General features: G+C 44.6%; 1 protein-coding gene across 1 annotated transcript; it reads right to left on the bottom strand.

Annotated features, from left to right (window-relative positions):
* Window positions 1–656: 656 nt before the first annotated feature.
* On the bottom strand, window positions 657–19,345 carry rspo1 (R-spondin 1). Its single transcript, XM_076279467.1, has 5 exons — window positions 19,240–19,345; window positions 13,697–13,891; window positions 8,797–8,940; window positions 6,961–7,167; window positions 657–877 (listed from the first exon to the last, which is right to left on the bottom strand). The coding sequence occupies exons 1-5, from the start codon at window positions 19,343–19,345 to the stop codon at window positions 657–659; spliced, it is 873 nt and encodes a 290-aa protein (XP_076135582.1).
* Between the last annotated feature and the right edge of the window lie 2,463 nt (window positions 19,346–21,808).

Genomic DNA, 21,808 nt, shown 5'->3' with positions numbered 1-21,808 from the left:
ACTGTCCATTTCCTGCTCCGTCGACTTAAAACAAATACCTACAAACTTGTTATCTGCCTTGGACAAGCCATTATTAGAACAGTTACCATAATAACAAAGCAAACTGCTTTCAGACATTCTTATTTAAGAGTGTTTTGTATTTTCGAATTTCTCATCTCCACAGTTATAGGGCATAAGAGTGTAGTCCTTTGATCGATTAAAAAAAAAAACACTTGACTGTTCTCTTTTTCTTATGTTCGCCCACTGTGTTTTGTAAGGAACCACCTCCTGCTGGGCAGGTTCTCAGTGAGACCAGCCACCATCAGCTTTTGACTCACAGTACTTCCATCTATCCAACAAAGCCAATCTTTTTCATGTGTTGTTTTTGCTCCTCTCAAATGTCTTGTCTTTCTTCAATACAAAGCAAAAAGAGTTCATTTTTTGTATTTCAACAGTCCTCCAGTTCTCTCATGAGCATTTTCTGAGAATGCATAGCAGCAAGGATCTTCTCCTCATTTAGTTGGACACTGTTGTCATTTTTGTCTTGTGTTTGTTTGTTTGTGTTTTTGTTTTGCGTCTGGGTTTTGCGGTGGGCAGAGGTGTGGGTGGGGCGGGGGTGGGGGGGGGGGGGTGTCCATCCTCCTATCCAATGCTCCCACCTCAGAGCCAGGAGGGCACTAGGTGACGGTGCTCGCTGTTAGGATGGGTGTGGGAACAGTGGTGGCACGGAGTTTCTTTTTCTTTCCACCTCCTGCTCCTCCTCCTCCCCCTCCTCCTCCTCCCCCACCTCCTCCTCCTCCTCCTCCTGTTCCTTTATTGTCTCGGCCACGGTTCTTGCTGCCCGTGCCTTTATCACGGTTCCTCGGGCCATCTTGTTTGTCTTTTTTCCCCTTGCCTCCTCCTGTAGGAAGAGAAGAGAAGAGAAGAGAAGAGAAGACCAAAAGAAAAATTATGATCAGATTCTCTGGACACGTGTTAACAGCACAGACTGCATACACAGCTCTGATTGGCCAGAATTGATGACTGCAACAGAACCTCAGCACCCTCCCCAGCATGACTGTTCCGAGCCACACAAACATTTGGGTCTGGGATCCTTATGCACAGGTTGAAGACTAACTAGCGCCACTCACCGATGTGTGTGACCTGAGCAATGCACCGGCATCGTAAAGAATAAACTCTAGCCCAAGGTTCTCCTGTGTTTATGCTGTCATTTGCACCTAATTACCCTTCCCCTCTTTTCATTTTCTCTCTATCCCCCTCTCTTTTCCTACTTCTCTCTGTCCTTCCCTCTCTCTCTATCTGTCTGTTGCATTTATAAATGCCTCTGAGGCAGAACAGTACCACGGGTGCGTTGACAGTTATACACACAGCAGCCGTCTCCACACCGTAACTACAATCCCTATAATTAATACTCATACTGTGGAGACTGAGGCTCCTATGACTGATGTAAACTTCGGTGCCAGCCGAGGTGAAAGCAACAGGCCCTGGCTGGTTTTCTCCTCCTGTGCTCTCTAGGTTTCCACTTAGTCTAAGCTGGGGCCTGTCACTTACTTTAAGTGTCCAACCACTGTGTTCACACAAACCGCCTTTAAAGTGTTTGGTTGGGGATAAGAACTTAATCCAGCTCAAGAGAGGAAGGAGTGTGTGGAGAAGACTGGTGGCCTATGCGTTTTCTCCCCTACACTCTCTGATCATGCCCACAGCTCTTCAGAAGACCTCTTCCTGTTATATTATATGTCAGCTTATACATCACACTGTAATGGAAAAATAGAAATTTGACACTGAAATATTGTAATGTGTGTCGCTGAAGAGTGAGTTAGTAAAGCAGAATGCGTGTACAGAGTTTTAGGTTGACTCCGCCCGAAGCGCATAACTGCCTTCATAGCTCACAAATCACAGACTTAGTCAAGGGGTTGAGTAGCCTACAGGTAGGCTGAAAATGTGTGCATGGGAGAAGACTACTCTAAATTACTTGGGGAAACACTTACCAGTAGCAGCACACTAAAAATGCTGAGCTGGTGCGTCAGAGTGTAATGCAGACTGTGTGCTTTGTCCTGGACTATCCTAGTTTGAGGCCAGCGGCTACCAGACAGCGCTAAATGACATACTGTTAGCAAATGGAAAATAGACATTTAGAGAGAGATGAACAGATTCCTAAAAAGAGTCACTCACGGCACTGGAGAGAGAGAGAGAGAGAGAGAGAGAGAGAGATGATGATGATGAAAGACATGCAGAGAGAAAGACTGATACAGAAGGAGATAAGCGAGTAAACTAACATAAAGAGAACAGTGGAGACAGCCAGACCTACTGAGAAAGTGAAATAAATGGGCCGAGACTGATGGTGCGAAAGAGGGATGTGGATACAGGGAGAGAAAGAGAGGGAGAGAAAGAGAAAGACAGAGAGAGAGAGAGAGAGAGAGAGAGAGAGAATTTGGAAAAACAGAAATAAAAAGTGGGAGAGTGGTGAAACAGAAACAGAGAGTAAGTGAGAGTGTGAGTGAACGGGAAAAGCCTAAATGCTGGAAATCAAAAGGTCGTTTCCAAGCTCCCTTGTCAGTACAACCCTAACCGCAAACTGGAGGGGGGGGGGACTGACTGATGGCTGTTATGAACTGGTGTGTTGCGAGTTTCGGCGTTCCCTGGATACAGAATCAACACTCGTACGGGACTGGAGAACGTTTGCTGCGTGTTTGATGACAAGAGTCTTACGGTGGCGACGGCAGCTACCCCCTGCTCCAGACGCACTCTCCTCTCCTCCACTCTCCTCTCTTCTCCTCTACTCTCCTCTCTCTCTCCTTTCCTGTTCTGTCCCTCTTCTATTTACTTCTTCTCTCCTCTACTCCTCTCCTCTGACCTTGTCTCCGCACCTGAAAGTCTATGTGCACAGACCTGCTTGCTTTGTGTCTATTTTTTGACATCCAACTCCTTCAATGTCCTGCATAGGAATTTGACAAAGAACAATAATAAGTGCTCGCTTCAGATTTGTTGTGTACTTGAATGGTATTTTATTGCATTTCAGTAAACAAACAAAGAACGCAAAAAAAAGATCTCTGGCAGAACACTTTTTTTAATCAGTGCTATTTTAACAGAGCTCATTTTTTGAGCAAAAATAGACTCCTGAAAGAAAAGAGAATCAATTACCATTCTTTTCGTTTATTGAACAATGACAAATGCCAGGGTCTCCCATGGTGAGCTGGAGCATTCTGCACAACTTCAGGCTGACCAGCAGACTATACATGCAGTAACATGCTACATGACCACACTAAGATGGAGGCGCCCTCAGCATCATGTGCCAATAACATACTGAGACAGAGTTTATTTAAAACTTCTCTTCCTAACTACCCTCTAAAGGGCAATAAAAATAAACTTTAGAATGTTATATTGGCTAAAGGCTTGTTTGTTTATGGTTTTGCTCATTGTGTTTAATTTTGAAGCGTGTTTCAATTTTCGAGGGTGTTAAGCGGACCACGTTTTCCCTTAAGCTTTACCATGAGTGGATTGTGCTGTGCTAGTGAGAGAGGTTTTTGGACTCAGCACTCACAAAGCCTGGTCGTCTCCGAGCTCTCGGCGTGGCTGCATCACTTTAGGCTGTTTTAAAACACCGCTTAAAGGAGGGCTGGGGAGGCTCCACTAATTTATGACAGCAATGATTGCAGCCGCACTCACTCCAAGGCAAACACTGGTGCCTGACAAAGGCAATCATGCATTTAGCAAATTCTGTTTTCGTGCAAAACCCATCTATTACTTGACAGGAAGGAAAAAAAAGGAGTTCGGGCCAAATCGACACAAAGCGTGAGATCCACAGATCACTAAATCACCGCTGTTATACAAGCGCTGCCCCTTGTGATTTTTACAGCAGCTCCCTCTGCCAATTCTTGCAGATGTATTCACAGCCTAGCTAATTTAGCGCTCGGCATGCATTTACGCACAATGACAAAAGGGGAGGCGCAGGTCAAGACACCCATCACCTATGAGTTAATTCGCAAGAGAAGTACATTTATTCCTGGGAGTCCAGGCAACCGAGCGTAGCTCTTTCTCACATCCCCAAATCTGGATGAGGATCACAAGTCATGGCTAATGGCTAACATACACTACAACCCCAGCTCACAAATCTCCTGATTCAAAGACCTCACTCACCCAGGGTCTCCCAGTCCAGCAGGTTGGGGGTGTGCATATGTGTGTGTGTGTGTGTGTGTGTTGGGGGGGGGGGGGTTGCCAAGCCATGCTAACAAGTAACTTTTCTCTCACGGCCTGTCAGATTGTCAGCAACTGGTCGCTAAATTTAGATGTCTGGCAGGCAGGCATAGCATTTTAATGGGGCAGTTTATAATATTTCACCGTTAATTATTCTTCTGAACCAACGCTTGCAAATTCTTTCCATGAAGGTGTCATGCAGTGTAAATTAGCTTCTCATTTCTCACATCCTGTTCGGGCATTTGCCCCACACTCCACAGCTTTTTGCCTCTTCTGACATCCATTTACACAAAGGCATAGAGAGGGGTTTCCCCTCAAACTAAAACAAAGCTCTTAATCTTCGCAGCATGTCAATTATTTATCATATTTGGATTATTCACGCTCAGCGTTTACTGAAAAGAACAACATCCTTTAAAACACCTCGCTGTTTTGACATTACCACGCACTATGAAGTTTGTTATCTTCCTTGTCTTTGCAGTTTATGTTTCTTTATTTCAATGCTAATCCGTTTGTATTTTTATGTTAACTCAAGTTAAGTATACCTTCAGGAAGGGGTTAACTGTAGATAGTCATAAAAGAACATGGAGATAGAAATGAAACCTAGTCTTTATGGAACAGAATGTCATAATTTCTTCTATTTTTCATCAGGTAAATTAAGTAGATTAGCACTTGGGTTCACTAATAATTAAGATGCTGTATACCAACAGTTTAATGCGAAATAAAGGGGTCTGTATCCAAATGAAGGAATACAGCCTTAGCCTCCATTTGTTCTTCATGAGTTGAACCCTCTGAGCACAAGCAAGGCCCTCAGTCCTCTGTTCAGTTTTCAAAGGCACTTTTATTACTTAGGCAGAAAATTTAAAAAGATTGTGAAAACAAGCTGACCAAATAAAAAGCTCTCTGATTTGGTGTTTTGCGTGTAACTTGAGTAAAAAAGATTTGAGGCCAGATTCATTGTTTAATAAATACCTGTTCTGGACAATGTTTATGGCCAATCAGTAACAAACTGTGTGACTAACAAGACTGTTAAATTTCTTTAGTGCACAACTGAGCTGCACAACTGACCACATGGGTATTCTACACACTGTGAAATTTCTTTAGTGCACAACTAGGCTGCACAACTGACCACACGGGTCCTCTACACACTGTGAAAACAGTCTATGCTCAGATGTTCAGTTTGAACTGGAGACGTCCAGGTCCTTTTCGATGATTGCCTTCTTCAGCTGTCAAGCCAAGTCTCACTTGACCTCCACTTCATTATCACAGTGCCTCCATGCCAAAAACCTACAAGCATGTTCCAGTGATGAAAAGCTTACATTTCCAGCACTGCCTCTGTTTGTCTAGACTGATATGATATGTGTGCGCTTGTGTTGGTCCTGATCAGGAGGAAACCTCATGTTCTTCTGCGGTTTACACAACTGAGTGTTTCCCCGGCAACTCCACTCTGAGAGACAGCTCTGTGAGTAGAGGCCTGTAACTTTAGGGAGACCCTTGTACTCTCAACTAGGAATATGCTGGTTTATTCCATGTTTAAAACTCGTTCCCGTCCGATCAAAATTGAGTCAAAAATTACTCCTTAACAAATGTATGTTTGAGATGAGATTAATTAATTATTTATATGTGGGTCCAAAACCCCATGAAGAGCAGCTTTAATAGCAGTCCAAATGTGTTGTATGGTTAAATAACTTAATGGCATTAATCAGTGTCTGCCAGTGTCGTGTGTAACACGTTCCAAAGTACAAGTACAAGTATAAAGTAACGCATTACAGTAACGTAACTACTTTTTCGTGTAACGAAACATAGTTCCTTTTTCAATTCAACGCAACGTTACTTTTCCCATGGACAGATTTGACAGCGACACTGCTTTCTCAGCTGCGTGCTTGTGTAATAGTCACATGACAGAGGCTGGTGGTAGCATGGAGAGCAATCATGGCAAGCGAGAAGCAGCCAACGCTAACTTTTGAGGGATGGAGGTATTCCCATTACTTCAAACTCGTTGAAACTAAGGGTAGGAATGTATGTGCAAGGTGTACACACTGTGCCCTGGTGAGAAACTTTTGTCCACTGCCGCTAACTCAACTGCCAGCCTATTAAAACGATTTGCACTTAACTTTGCACCAATTTCGGAGGAGCCTGTTTAATGAAAGAGTATACGGCTATAAAATAAGTCCTTATGTATTTTGTGTTCACCTATATGCCCATAAGATGTATCGAGGCTATGTAAGGGATAATGTATAGAAATAGGACCCTAACGCGCAGCAGAGTGAATAGTGTTGTAATTTATATTGTTTTATAGGGCTTTAGTGGTGGTGTTGAAGCCTATAACAGCTCAAGGTTTTCTTGTCAAGTGCTCTGTCTGTGGCATTTTTTTATAATAAAGAGCACAAAAGAAATACCTGTTATGTCCTCCATAGTATTATGTAGGCCTACACTTTTAGGAACAGATATTGGGTTCTGCCCAAAGTCGAGCAACATAAAAGTAACGTAAAAGAAACGAGTAACGTAAAAAGTTATTTCCATAGAGGATAACGAAGTAAAGTAACGGATTACTTTTTTAAGAAGTATCACTACTTTTTAAAAGTAACTTCCCCAACACTGATGTTTGCTGTACTGTTGTTCGTGTTCTCTTTTGGGAGATTTAGGTAGCAACCACAATTTGTTTATAAAAACAAATAAACCTCTCACAGCCACTTTATGTGTCCTGCTGTCTGCATCTGCAATTCACACTCAACAGTTTTGAGTCTTTTAGAGCGGAGTGGTTTAGTTGCCACTCACCTCCTTTCCCACCACACTGGACCCTCTTGGGAACGGTGCACCTCTGGCTCTCGGTCTCCGGGGCGCAGGTGGAGGAAGGTGGGGGCCGGGAGGCCGTGTCGGGGCTGGGGGGCTGCGCTGGCTCCCTGACACGCGTCTGGGTGCCCTTCTTAAAGCCACACGTCTTGTTCTTCTTCATGCACGGGCCCCAGGCACTCCATTCACCCAGCTCACATTGCACTATGGCAGAGAGAGAGAGAGAGATTTAGAAAGAGACAGAGAGAGAGCGAGAGAGATAGAGAGAGAAAGAGAAAGAGAGGAGAAGATGTGGAGAGAGGTCGGGAGACATGATTGATAGGAATGGTAAACCACAGCAGTCGCTGATGGCGAAAAAATACACACACACAGCCTCTGCCCCTCTCTTTCTCTCTCTCTTTCCCTTTCAATCTCTCTCTGACACACACACACACACACACACACACACACACACACACACACACACACGCACGCACGCACACACACATACACGTACACACAGGCACAAACAGAGGCACACCAGAGGCAGACTCTTCGACTTGCACAACCAGAGTGTTTTATTGGAGCACGTATCCGTACCACTTAGAATCTGACAGGGATTAAAAGCCCAAATTGAGACGGTTGATATCTGACATCCCTCACATTCATCCCGCGGACCACACTGCAACCAAGGGAATGGGCCGGCCGTGATTACGCTTGGATCCACATTTACCCAAACTTATGATATGCTGTCATTCTGCAGCCTCGTCTCCATCTGGGCTGAGAGCCTCTCAGTTGCATGCAGACACTCAGTACTGGCTTTTTTTTTTATTCTTTAACTTGTTTTTCTTTTCTTTTTTCATTTTCTTTAACTTCTTCCCTCTGTGTTTTAAGAACAGGGACACAGGGAAGTGTGTGGGGGAGGGGGGGGGTGATGGTCTGGGGGGGACTTGACTATCTTAAAAAACAATCATGCACGCAGAGAGAGAGAGAGAGAGAGAGATATCAATGATAAGGAACGTTTGGATCGGACGGCTCACTGAAGGTTTGAGATGATAGAGCGGTCCAGGCTGCTCCAAGACGTCACGCCAGCAGCGGCGTATCATTTCTCACCGGCCTGGCCCGACCAGGGGGCGTTGGGTGGGGGTGTTCTCCCCGCGCTGTAATGCTATTAGGCAGTGTATTTGCTTTCTTATGACAGAACGGTTTTCAAAGGAAATCAATAATAGCTCCTTATCAGCCAACGGGCCTGCTTCCAGACCTCAACTCTCGAACGCACACTTGTGATTGAGAAACAGCAGAGGAGTGGGAGAACAGAGAGAGAGGAGAGGATAGTCTTTCATGTCTTTTATGCTTTGTAATTGATACCCCCTGATAAGACCAATTTGCTCATTTGGGGGTAATGATGACCTTCTGGTCATAAAAAAGCCAACACAAGATCCACATACAGCAATTTAATTCAGTTTCAGGCTTTTGGGAAAGGTGAAGGACAAAGCTGTGCATGTGTTACCTGACCAACGCGCTGTGCGTGATAATGTGCAATGCATCTGGTTCACATATGAATGTACTTACGTCATAAAGACTAGATAAATTAGTGCATTAATCTGATAATAATTCATTCATTTAGCCAACATCTTTCTATCCAGAGTTATATAACTTTGTATATCAGTATATGTGGCTGCCAAATCAATGAAAAATTATTTTGACGCGATTAAATTGTATTTATATAATAGAACAACATAAGAATGTCTCAAGGCATTTTAGAAAGGCCAACATAAACTAGATCCCCGAAACATAACTCTATTTTGATAACCAATGAAAACAGACTCTCCTAAAGGTCAAAAGGTCACTCACCCACACACTCCATAGTGCCATTGACTGTGCTGTGTCCCTCTGGGCAACTGGAGTAGCATCTGCCTCTGTGAGAATATAAGCCCTCCTTACACTTTGTGCAAAACGTTCGACTGAAGCACTCCTCACAGTTTTCTATTTTACATTCTACGGAGAAGAGAGAGAACAGACAAAAAAAGCAAAGGGATCATCAGAGGAAAATTTATGGCCATCATAATGTCAAAGGTGAAGTTTCACACCACCTCCCCCAGGGTTGACCCTGATCGGTCTGCGCCATTTCACAGATCTGCAAGTCAGACCCATACAGAAACATCCCTGTAAACACACCTGTTAAGATCACACTCTTTTTATGACTTCAAATAAGGCAGCAAGGAACAATTCTGGTGAACTCGTCTATTCAGGGGGGGGGGGGGTTCTGTCTTTTTTTCTCTTTCTGGACGTGTTATCAGCAAAGTTTGAACCATTTTCACCCCAGCAAATATCCTGGGATTTCTCCTGGAGAGTTATTTCCTCTGAATGGCGTCATGTTGGGGATTTATTAGTGGCAGATTGGAATAATCGAGGGGGAGAGGGTACATTTAGGATACATCATGAATAACATTTACAATCTCTTAAAAGCATTTGCTCACCGCCATCCAACACCACCGCCACCACCCACCACCCCTTTCCTTTTCTTTTCCTTTTCCACTTCAACCCCAGCCGCCAGCTTACCAGGGTTGAACAAGTCCAGTCGCTTCAACACTGCCCATCAGACTAAACGGAGGAGGCCTCCGAAACACCTCCCCTTAAACATGACCAACGCTCCTGCTCCAGTCTAACAAACAAACAGCTTTAAATTGGGGGGCAATTATGGAATGCAGGGGAACGAAGGCCAGACACCTACTGAGACTACCTGAACCTATCAGCTCCCTCCCTCACTTGATCCTTTCTGATTATCCTCATTATCTTATTTCTGCACAAACAGCAGCACCAGGCCAGCATCTCATTCCTATCTTTCCATTGGCACTTGGCAGGCGAAGTGGAGCCACGTCTCCTGGGAGACAGCTTGTATGTACACATATGGAGCAATGGAAAGCTAACGTTTGCACTGCTTACGTAGGGTGAGTGCATGAGCTGACACATTTCAGGGCAGAATACACACAAGAACATTTCAAGACTCTGTCGTACCAGAAGCATGGAACATGAAACAGTATGTTCTTAAAAACTACATCAAAGGCCTTGTTGAAGGACTATAGTCTCTCTGCTGACCTATGTCATACCATTGGAAAACACATGCCGTGTACTGTAACATATAAGGCAAGCACGTCCAGTTCTCTGGTCATTTGTCAGAGGAGGAGAGGTCCCCCCTTCATTTTTTTTCCCTTTCTTGTTTTTTTCCCTTCCTTTTTCTTCTCCCCCCCCCCCCCCCCCCCCCCGAATCGTAACCTCTGCTCTCAATTACTACTTTTAACTCTTGACAACTAAATTTGACATCAGTAATGTTTGGAGCGAATACTTTTGCACTGAACCGTTTATAAATGTTCCCCTAATGCAAGACAAATGTTGCTAACAAGACATCTTGGGGATTTGGAGACAAACGAAATGCACACTGCTGATTGAATAATCACAGCGCGTGAACCACGGCCGGGCAGGGCTCAAAGGTTGAAAGGGGAATGCTAGTGTGCACGCTTGGCCTCCTCTGTATCCCCGGCAAAGAACAGTTTGCATCCTCCAACTCTAATCCTGAAAGAAAACTTCAACGGCTTCAACTGTTTGTACGAGGGAGAAAGAACACAACGGTCTTTGTAATGTGAATCTGCTTGACGAGTGCACAGTGTTAGCATTCTCTCACAGTGCTGACAGTTTTCTAGAAGGAGCTGGATCCGGAAGATATGACAACGATATCATATCTGCCTGCCAATAAAATGGTATGAGTTAAACAGAAAGGCAACAAATGCTGTCAAACACCTCACACCACAGCAGGTTTAGTCACACAGGAGACCACAGGCAGAGAGACACCCATCCCAAAGCTTCAAAACAATTTAAACAGTTACTAAAAACCTTGGGTGCTTTCATACACTAGCCCATTGAGTAAATTGAAAAGGATCAATTACATTGGCGGAGAGGGAAACACCATTACCAAAGCTTGGCTCCCCATGTTTGCTCTGCAAAGAAAGAAATCCCTTGTTGAGTCCACAAAATGAAGTACTTATATCCCCCTTCCATCTTTGTTTTGTGTTTACCTGTTATGAGATCCCGTAAAAAGGCAAGAATCACGCAAACATCTGAGAGATATTAATGTGATCCAGCAATGGATAAAAAAGAATAGTATTTTTTTTCTCATAACAAAATATAATGGTTCCAAGCTGCAGTGCAGGCTAATTGGCTATCAAAAAAGTTCTAGTTTCTCAAACTGGGGAAGATTTCAGCGGTTTAAAGCATTGGGCTCCAATTTCCAAATTCTGACAAAGTCAGTCTCTGGTGGCGGATCGATTGAAGCGTTTTGTTCTGTCGGAAATCATATTATTTTGACTTCCTTCACTAAGTTGAAAAGACTTTCTGAGATGTACACATTTGCTTTCCATATTTCGAAACTATATTTTCATGTGTTCCTAATTAAGAGAAAATTGTTCTTAATAGAAGGAGAACATGATAACATTTTTTTAAGACCACATATTGCTGACATCTGTACTTGGGTAACAGAGGGGGAAACTTCCCTCGAACTGGAATGCCTTCGTCATTCGCAGGCCAAAATAATAACGTAGACATCCTAACAGAAAGACAAACAGCAGTGTTTTACCACTGTTTTGCTTTGGATTTTTTTTTCTCTCAAAGCCTGTTTTTCACCCACAACTAAAAGAAAACAGATCACAGTCCTGGCTGCTGGCACACACACAGAACAGGACCCTAGTGTGTAATGCCACCATGTACGTCTGTGTGTGTGTGTGTGTGTGTGTGTGTCAGAGCTAGTGAGCGGAGCAGAGCGCGAGCGAGCGAGGAGCGGAGCGGAGGGGATGGATTTTTGCTGGAGCGCGGAGCGCTTTTACATTCAGAGGCCGTAGCGGCCGCTCTGTCCCGCTCCATTTTCGCTCCGATACCGCTCACGCCACGAGTGTGAGGCATGCCCAAATCCACCCTGAATTCACGTCTTAGTAGTGTATCCAAGACCGCTACAATTCAAAACAACGTACTGACCATAATTGTAACAGTTTCGGGCATAGCCAGAGCTTTGCTCAAGATAAGCTTTAAAGGCTAGCATTCAGAATCAGGGGCGAGAATAGTCTACAGGTCACGAAAACAGCGCACACTAGTGGTGTGCGATACTGTAAAATTTGGTTTCGATCCGATACCAATTAAATATAAGGCCTGTATTGCCGATACCGATTCCAATACTGATATTTGCAACTAAAAGCTGTTTATATACTTTTATGTAGGGGAGAACATTGTGTCATGATTTATGCCGTGAATAAAACATCAATATACTACATTTGAATAAATTTCCATGACCATGACCATGATTTTATGATTTCCACTGTTTATAGTTTACAAACATTTCAGCAACAAAACATTGCAAAACGGGCATGCAAAATGTGAAAGGAATAGTGTTTGCATAACTGTAGGCTAGCCCTTGGTGAAACAGGAACAATGCATTTTGAATAAATTAAGAGATATTGGAAGTGAACTCAAATTAAAGTATCGATCTCATCACGCTGGTATCGATACGATACCAATACCAATGTTGGTATCGATACTATCGATATTTGGATCGATGTGCCCACCCCTAGCGCACACTAGGCGTGTCAAACACATACACACACTACACATACAGGGGTGGACGCAGCCCCCCACACAAAAAAGATCGCACACAAGGAAGACCTAAAAGGGTACGCTACACTAAAACACGGACATTAAAACAGTAAATAAAGGCATTAACACACACAAACAACCCCCAGAGTTCTCCCCCGTATCCCAGAATGCATTGTCCCAGAGTCCGTAGCACATAGGACTAGTCCAGCATGCCGACGTTACAGTAAGTTCGTTGGGGATGAAGTCGCTAAATATTTTAGAAAGGAAACTGAAAGTCATAGGGCTTACAAGCGTAGGCTACTATTCCTACTAAACAACTAGATACTAACAATGTAGAGCAAGAACATAACTGGTGACACTGTTCCAGTGAGATTTATTTTGGAATTTAAGAAGACACATTTCGCGGAAACATGAGTGTGCTAGGAGAGCAAAGAAAAACGTGAGCAATTTGAATAGCCTATGCTTTAAGTAAGGCTGAAGTAAACTCGGATGCTAAACCCCTATTATTTAGGCAATTAATCCCACGTATCCCTTTAGTTTAAGGCTTATTGATGTTAGCAAGCTTGTTCGTCGGTGTTGCATTAGGCTATCTTTTACAATACATGTTCTATGAGTGACATTGCCGTTGCTCTTAGTTCTTTGGGATTTAAGTTTTCTAAAGTGACAATTCGGCTTGTAGATTATTTGTGACGAAATAAGGGGAGCGAAACTGAGCGTAGTGGCCTGACGTGAATTTGAGCGGAGGAGCGGCCGAGTGAACAGCCACCTGAGCGAGGAGCGGGATATTCGCACCGCTCAGCTCACTAGCTCTGGTGTGTGTGTGTGTGTGTGTGTGTGTGTGTGTGTGTGTTGTGTGTGTGTGTGTGTGTGTGTTTGAGAGAGCGCTCTACACTTGTGTAAGGGATATACAGTATGTATGTGTGTGTCTGTGTGTGTGTGTGTGTGTGTGTGTGTTTGAGAGAGCGCTCTACACTTGTGTGAGGAATATATACAGTATATACTGTACAGTATGTATATGTGTGTGTGTGTGTGTGTGTTTAAGAGATTGATCTACACTTGTGCGAGGAATATACAGTAAATACTGTATGTGTGTGTGTATGTGTGTGAAGGTACTCACGAGCACACTTGTTCATGTCCGGCTGTCGAATGCCGAAGTAGCCGACGGGACAGGAGGCCAGGCACACGCCCGTCTGCCGGATGTCATTGCGCTCCAGGAGGAAGAAGAGGCGAGGGCGGCATTTCAGACAGCCGTTGTCCTTTGAACAGTTCTCACAGCCATTTGAGCAAGATGGCGGTGGCACTTCAGTACTTACTAGGGGCATGAGAAGACAGATGGGATGAAGGAGGAGAGAGAAAGAATGAGGTCTTGCTGAACAATCACAGACACAACATATACTGTGCATATAAACCGCCACAGTAGCTTCATAATCAAGTAAGTAAGTAAGTAAGTATATACTCTTTTGATCCTGTGAGGGAAATTTGGTCTCTGCATTTATCCCAATCTGTGAATGAGTGAAACACACTCAGCACACAGTGAACACACAGTGAGGTGAAGCACACACTAATCCCGACGCAGTGAGCTGCCTGCTACAACAGCGGCGCTCGGGGAGCAGTGAGGGGTTAGGTGCCTTGCAATGTTGCTTATAAAATATAAGATTCAGTGTGGAGGACTTCCAAGCACCGTGTTTACACTAATAATTCACCATTTGGCATTTTTGACACAAGTCAACCCTCCATCCCGTTTTCATAGTTGATTCTTTTTTGTTGTTGTTGAGGGAAGAGGTAACATTTGTTGCAAATTTCACACCAAATGGTCACGCCAAACATCTTTGTTTCAATGCTTTCAATGCTTTCTCTGTGTTTACTTGAAAGAGTCTGTCTGAGATCCTGAACAGATTTTTTAAGGCTGTGTTCTGCAGACTGACGCTCTACACAGGCCTACCCCAGATCAGTGACTGATATCACAGTGCGTCTAGGCAGAACGTCACGGAGGTCACGGATGCTTGCCAGCAACATGGCTATGAAAAGACTTGATACAGATTTTTGGACTTCTCTCGAGAAAGAAAGAACCAGAAGCATTTTGTAGATGCAAATGCAATATTTACCATTCGTGGCAATTCACCTTGGGAGTGGAAAAAAAAGTGGTTAAAAAAACAAAACAAAACAAAAAACACCAACAACATTAACATGAAAACGTGAAAAGTGTGTCATGTCCTGTTTCCAGGCCCATGAGCAGAGCCATGTGAGCTGATTTAATGGGCCGGTTGCCCTATCAGCTCAATATTTACATGTCAGTGGGGGCAATCCATCTAGTGTGCTGTCTCTGCGAGAGATAAATCCGCTGGTAAAGATCCTCGAGACGATCCACGTGAAGAAAGCCAGAGATAGTGAGGGAACCAACGGCACTAAAATGTGAGCCATGGCAACCTATCAGCACCTGCGGACTGCCTTATCGATGCTAATAATCAGGAAGATCAGTACACAGCTTTTCCCCTTGGGGACGAGGTGAGGAGTGGGAAATATGCTCAGGTGAGACCAGATGCCACTGGCTCAGGGTGGGGCACGGCGGTTGTTTAGGGCCTGGCTGATTAATCAGTTGGCCCCATGTGTTTCTTAGTTGTTTTTTTTTGCTGTTATTCTGCCTATTGTAGCCTAATCGGGAAGCTTCCAGTGTATTTGCAGTCGTTCGCTGACTGTGTGTGTGTGTGTGTGTGTGTGTGTGTGTGTGTGTGTGTGTGTGTGTGTGAGTGTGTTGTTTGAAACCGTGGGAGAAATCACACATGATTTATATTATTATGTCAGATGTAAGTGATTATTTCCCATACAGTGTTTTGCAAGACAAGACACACACTGCTCAGCCACACCTTAGGTTTTTATATTGCTTGTTGGCAACAGACATTGACAGGAGTTTTAGTAAACGTGTCAATGATATTATGAGTTCATATCATAAAAAAACATATATAATTCTCAGAGAGTTATTCTGTGTCTGAGTAATATTACGTACTACAGTATACTGTACACACATTATTTAAATAAGGCCAGGCAACCTTTCTAGTAGAGATCCTATTACCGACTCACTCCAGTGAAAGAGATTTAGTGGTCTGTTCATACCACTGTCCCCGATTGACTGATTTAATAGTCGACATGGGATCAACTCGTAGGGTAGGGGATCCTTTTAAACGGGGAAAGGTGATGATTGGGAATGTCCGTTGAAAAAATGGACCAGTTCACATCAGGCAATGAAAATGTGATTTTCACCCCCAGCCCCGAAAAGACGTCCCCCAACCCACTCACATACATCATAGATTCCCAGAGACTTTTGCACTCATGGATGCGATGACTGCTGCATTCCACAGCCCTCCCTCAGAGCCTCCAGATATGCTAAAAATCTCACTTCAGCAGAAACAATAGAAAAAAAAACGGAACTAGCAATTGGGGGGCCGTTAGACCACAGGGTTGCAGATAGACCATGAGAGAGTTACCACATGTTACCCTATGTGGATGGGACTAAACAAAAACAATGACATGGTGTGGCAGAAATCAGACACATGGCAGTGAGTGCTAAACTGACTTCTAACCCTCTCTGTGACATTGGTGTTCCTAGTGGTGATGGGGGACACTCAGTACCCCCCCCCCCCCCCACACACACACACACACACACACCACCACCTCCACCTCGACCCCCATCCACCCCAAAGTCCAAATTTCCGCAGGAAGCCTCGCACCTCCCAAGAAGCAGTGGAGCATTAATCAAAAGCATAAATCTGACCCCATCTCAGCTGTTGCTCAAGCATGAGCGTGTTAATATACGAGTGAAGGGGGGGGGGCTGAGATGAACTGCAGTCTGCTGCCCCAGAATGAAAACAGTGCTCTGGCCCAGGGGAGGCTCACTCTGGCCGAGTCATATTTTCAACAGTGGAAGCGAGCCAAAAAAACAAAGTCTGGCAACGTACAGTGCGCGCTCTTCACAAGCGAGGATTCAGCTTTCCTTTTCTGTGGGTTGGTTGGGTTGCGCGTGAAGCGGTTGATATAAGCTTACGGGCGCTCAGGTTACAGGTTAAGTGGCCTCATTCTCAAATATGTCAGGTTATATGAAAACACAAGCTTGGTGACACACAGAGGCAGGCTTGGGTGATAATGATGGGCGACTTTATTTAGGAAGTGCTCTCTGAACACACCTTAAACCTTTAATGTCATAAATGTGGTTATAAATTGCAGTTTACAAAATAACTACTCTTTACTGTCTTCAGGTTCTGGAGGGCATTGTTGAGCAATGTGTTGCATCTGCATGCTATGCTATGCTATGCACTGATTCTTTAGAAATGGAACAAATTAAATGTAAATGTTTGATATTAAATGTATTCAAATCATCTTAAAAATGTACTTATTTTGGTCAAAAGCAACATTAAAAATACCAAATATGGACAGGATGATATCCAAATGGCAAAGCAGTTTTACGGTTGTGTACCCTTTGTTTGTCAACTCCATCAGGCATTCATTAAATTGTAATGCAACCAGGCAATATTAAGGGCAGCTGTCATTATGAAGGATCTCTTGCCAAGGATCTCGTCATAACAATATTTCTTTACATTTAGTTTTGTCCTATTCTTAAGAATCAATATAGGGCAAAATGACTTACCACCCATCTTACCACCAACAGGTCCAAATCAACTACATGCTGAACCTATTTCTCCTCATTTCTTGTCTGAATAAGAGAGATTACTCACTGCTCGCTACGATGTTCAGGTCCATGCTTGGTCAAACAGCACAGATATGATGTAAGACAAATGTTTGACCTTTTAAGAAAGTGTGTTGCAATCTCAATCGAAATTCACCATGAATAATCAGAACATTTTTAAATGTTTAAAAGGCGAATAGATATAAACAAGCCCTTAAGTTGACAAATGAATCTGTTTCTCTTGGACGCGCTGACACCCACCCGACAGCTAAGCACAGTGAGGGCAGTATTCCCAGATTCATTAACAGTGCTGCTGCCCAGAAAAAATTTTATATATTATTGAGCGTTTTACACACTACAAATTGTAACCAGTGGTTTTCTTAGCTATGGTAACATTCTATACAATGAAATGAGAGTGAGTACACAGTTAGTGGCAAATAGTGGTAAACAACCCACAAATAGCACTCACAGACACACAATTAGCCTCTAGAGAAATCTCCACAGTGCATCTATACAGTACACTCTCTCCCACAAGTGGTTCCTGATACCGGTTTCTAACTTTAGAGGGTGCTGTTGTATTCATTACACCAGTTGGACATCTCTGACAGACAGACAGACAATCAGACAGTCGGATCAAGGCAGGCACCCATGCCCTCTGGCCTTCTAACAAAACCCCATGGACACTCAAAATGACATTTAGATTACCAATTACAGAAAACCCAAGCACCACAGAGTTATGTCCTGAACTTAGTTGAATATGTACTGGCATTTTGATGGACACTCCACAGAACGAGACCTTCTAATTGTTGGTCTCCAGCGCTCACCCTCACTGAATTGGCATGCCTAATTTGTAAACACTCGAAACGAAAGAGTAAACAAGTGCTCTGCGATAAGTCGCTCGGCTAACAGCCATAGGGCAGGTGAAGCTGTAAGTCGTTATCCTGTAACTGAAATCTTGTGTGTGTGTGTGTGTGTGTGTGTGTGTGTGTGTGTGTGTGTGTGGAAGACGGGTATGACGTTTAACAGTGCAAACCTTTGATGCACAGGTCGTGCGTAGAGCATTGCGCTTGACATTAAACGGAGCGTAATATCTGACGCAAAGGCTTTGTGTGTGTGGAAAAGAGTCGACGGCACTGGATCGAATGGCATTCGGACGTGAAGTCAGCAGCAGGTTAGGGTGGAGTCTGGCTTTCTGCTTTTGTTTAGGCTGCCTGATGGTGCTGTGTGATGGAGGGCAGTGCGGTACGGTTCGGCGCTGCGAAGTGTCAGGTACACTCTGCAGACAGCGCGCTCTCTGGGTGAGCCCAGGGTGTGAGTTACGTGTTTGCCAAACACTAACTATACGCCTGGACATTCATAAGAACCATACGTTTGTCAACCGTTTAAAAAAAAGGCTTTGATATCAAACCTGATTGATATTGATATCAGACACTCAGACAACAAAGATCTGAGATCTAAAACATGTGTTTTTAACATGTCAAACATCTGCAGCACACAAACTCTAAGAGTAATTAATATATACAAAACATATAATGCCATGTGCAAACTGACAGGCAACCAAGCAGGCAAACAAGCACAGAACACAGACTTACAGGGCAGACAGAAACGTAGAGGAGGCATAAAGACAAATGACTAGAAAGACAGGGCAGAGACAAAACAGGTTGACAGGCAGACAGAGAGTGAGCAGGTTAGTAGACATTCGTGTCTAAGGGCTGAGCTACACCAGACACGTAACTGAAGCGTTCTGTTCGCGTTGCGTCTGCTGTAACAATTAGCTTCCACTATAATCAATGGAAGTAGCTACACCAGACATGATAGCGGCGCGTACGTTCGAAAAAAATAGACCATTCATCTAAAATGGATTTTACGCATCGCGAACGGAACGCTTCAGTTACGCGCCTGGTGTAGCTTCGCTGTAAAGTGTGCGAATGTCTGTGTGTCTAGGTGTGTGTGTGTGTGCGTGTGTGACAGGTGAGACTTACTGCGTCTATGCCTCCTCGCCTTGCCGGGCTTGAGGCTTCCGTCGTCGCCGTGTCCTATGGACGTGCTGAGGATGACCACGGCCAGGGCCAGCAGTCCCGGCTGCATAGTCTCTGCCGGCCGGCTGTGGGGGGGGTGTGCTCTCCCCCCTGCTCCTGCAGGTGCGCCGATCCGTAGGCCTCCCCTCACTTCCACCCAGCCTCTGCTGGGGCTGGAGATGGCGCTGGGACCCCGGAGCAACAATCAGCCGTTCAGGGCAGGCGGACCACCAGTCAGGTCGAAGAGCCGGATAAAAAGGCGGTCAGTCAGCTAGTGGTGACTTCCTTTTTACTGCCACTGGCACCTGTGGCTCCCCACGACGCAGGGAGAGGCCGGTAAGACTACTCTGGCAGCGGACGAGGATGAGGATGGTGGGGATGAGGAAGAGGATGCTGGTGGCGGCAGCGGCGGCGATGCTGGTGGTGATGACGGGGCTGAAGCTGTGAGTCCAAACACACCCGGGGCACGACCCATAGCACACATCAAGGGGTCAACTCGGGTCGAGTTGCGGTGGAGCAGCGTCAGACGAACAGGACGCCAGGCAAAACAGGAGGAGGGCAGATGAGGGAGAGGGAGAGAGAGAGGGAGAGGAGACGAGACACGCTGGCGACTACTGTAATCGGGAGAGACAAAGAGAGAGAGAGAGAGAGAAGGAGGCAGAGAGAGATGGAGAAAGAGAGGGAGAGAGACCCAGGCCCTTCAACCCATGTAGAGGGGCCGCAGCAGCAGCAGAGGTGGCGCGTCGAGGAAACAGCCGGCCCAGGGAGCATACACACCAGGCTTGTGTGTGTGTGAGAGCTTCAGCTCAGGAGCATGTGTCTTATTAGAGATATCGAAAGGAGGAGGAGGAGGAGGAGGCAGAGGAGAAAGAGGAGGAGGACAGAGGGGTGGGGGGAGAGAGGGCTAAAAAAAGAGAGATGGAGTATGGCTCAGGACTCCTACGCGTGACAACGCATCTGTCAGTGCCAAGACCTGCTAAGGGAAGAGAGTGAGAGAGAGGGGAAGGGGGAGAGAGAGGGAAGGAGGGAGAGAGTGGGGAGGGGAGGAGGGAGGGTTGGGAGAGAGAGAGGGGAGAGAGTTAGAGGTGGATGAGTGAGTGGGCAGATGAGGTAAAAAAAAACATGGGAGGACAGTTCTAAAACCACATGGGAGAGCCATTTTACATTATCAGCCACAGTTTAGAACTAGAACAACAAAGGTTTGCCTGAAGACTTACTACTCTCACTCTAGACAGAGATAAAACATCCAGAGGTGCATTTTCAGTCACACCGTGCTGTAGACTGCAGGAGTGTAATTGTTTTTGCATTTCCAGGTCTTTGCCGTTTGTTTTTGGACAACGCCAAAAAACTATTTACCACACTAATTTGTTTGTTTGTAGGGTTTTTTTTGTTTGTTTTTGTTTGTGTTTGCTTTCCCCACATTAAGCAGTGGCCTTCTGCTCCACATGGTAAATGTGGACTAAGTGTGACTGATTCTGTTTGGACAGTCTTACTTGGAAGTGGCCACTAGCTGTGGGCACAGAGATTGTTTTCATTGATTTGAACCAACAAGCTAGTTCAACACGTCAGCCACAAAACTGAGCAGCACTTCTTTTGTGCTTTGCTTTTTTGGAGCTAGCTCCTTGCAAGAGATGAATGCATTAGGTGACAGATTTGTACCACACTCCACACACACACACACGCACACACACACACACGCACACACACACACACACACACACACACACACACACACACACACACACACACACCACAGACACACACACACACACACACACACACTCCTCTCACTCTTTTTGCCTCAACAATAGAGGATAAAATAGGACAAGACATGGGCCTTGACTTTTTCCTAGGTTGCAACTTCACAGACATCATGATCAAGGCTGATTCAACCAAATCATTAGCAGTCATGGCACTATGAAACAAAAAAAATGCCACAAATATTTCTTGGTCACTGCACTTCGACTTGCCTTTCTCGAGGCTGGTGATGGATGGAAAAACATGTTTACACAATCCTCCAAGAAAAACGGCAAACACACAAATATGTTTTTCTCACGCAAAAAAATACAAAAAAAAAAAACAGCAGCCAAAACAAAAAGGCAAACGGTTACACGGAGGGTTAAGATGAATGTGTCTAACGTTTCTAAGTTAATTCTGTGGCATTAGGAAGTGACGGCGAATGATACAGCAGAATCTGAATGGCATAGCTGGTAAGTAACTGTGTGTGACAAGAGCAATGCCTTGAGGCCAGCAAGGAAAAGCGAGCCCATATTTGGCACTAGCACGTTGAACTTAACATCATTGTGAAGCGGAGGAAAACATTTGTTGATTCCCTGCATACCAACTAGCATCATCACGTTCCCAACCATCAGGGACATTTCAAACGACCTGAAAGACCTCCGTCAAAACACATCTCTTCCTAAGATCATTCCAACAAGGTTTTATTGCATTCATTTCACTTGGGAGAAAAAAAAGAATTGATAAAAGACAACTGGCAATGACATGAGCAAGAACTGTAGATAATGGAGTCTGG

Source organism: Alosa pseudoharengus, unplaced genomic scaffold (genome assembly GCF_046254945.1).
Source record: "Alosa pseudoharengus isolate Yale_2024_CS ecotype anadromous, Long Island Sound unplaced genomic scaffold, YU_APseudo_1.1 YU_APseudo_1.1_scf_12, whole genome shotgun sequence".
Taxonomy (NCBI): Eukaryota; Metazoa; Chordata; class Actinopteri; order Clupeiformes; family Clupeidae; genus Alosa; species Alosa pseudoharengus.
Note: the sequence above shows the minus strand (reverse complement) of the source record. Positions and strands in the feature narration are given on the sequence as shown.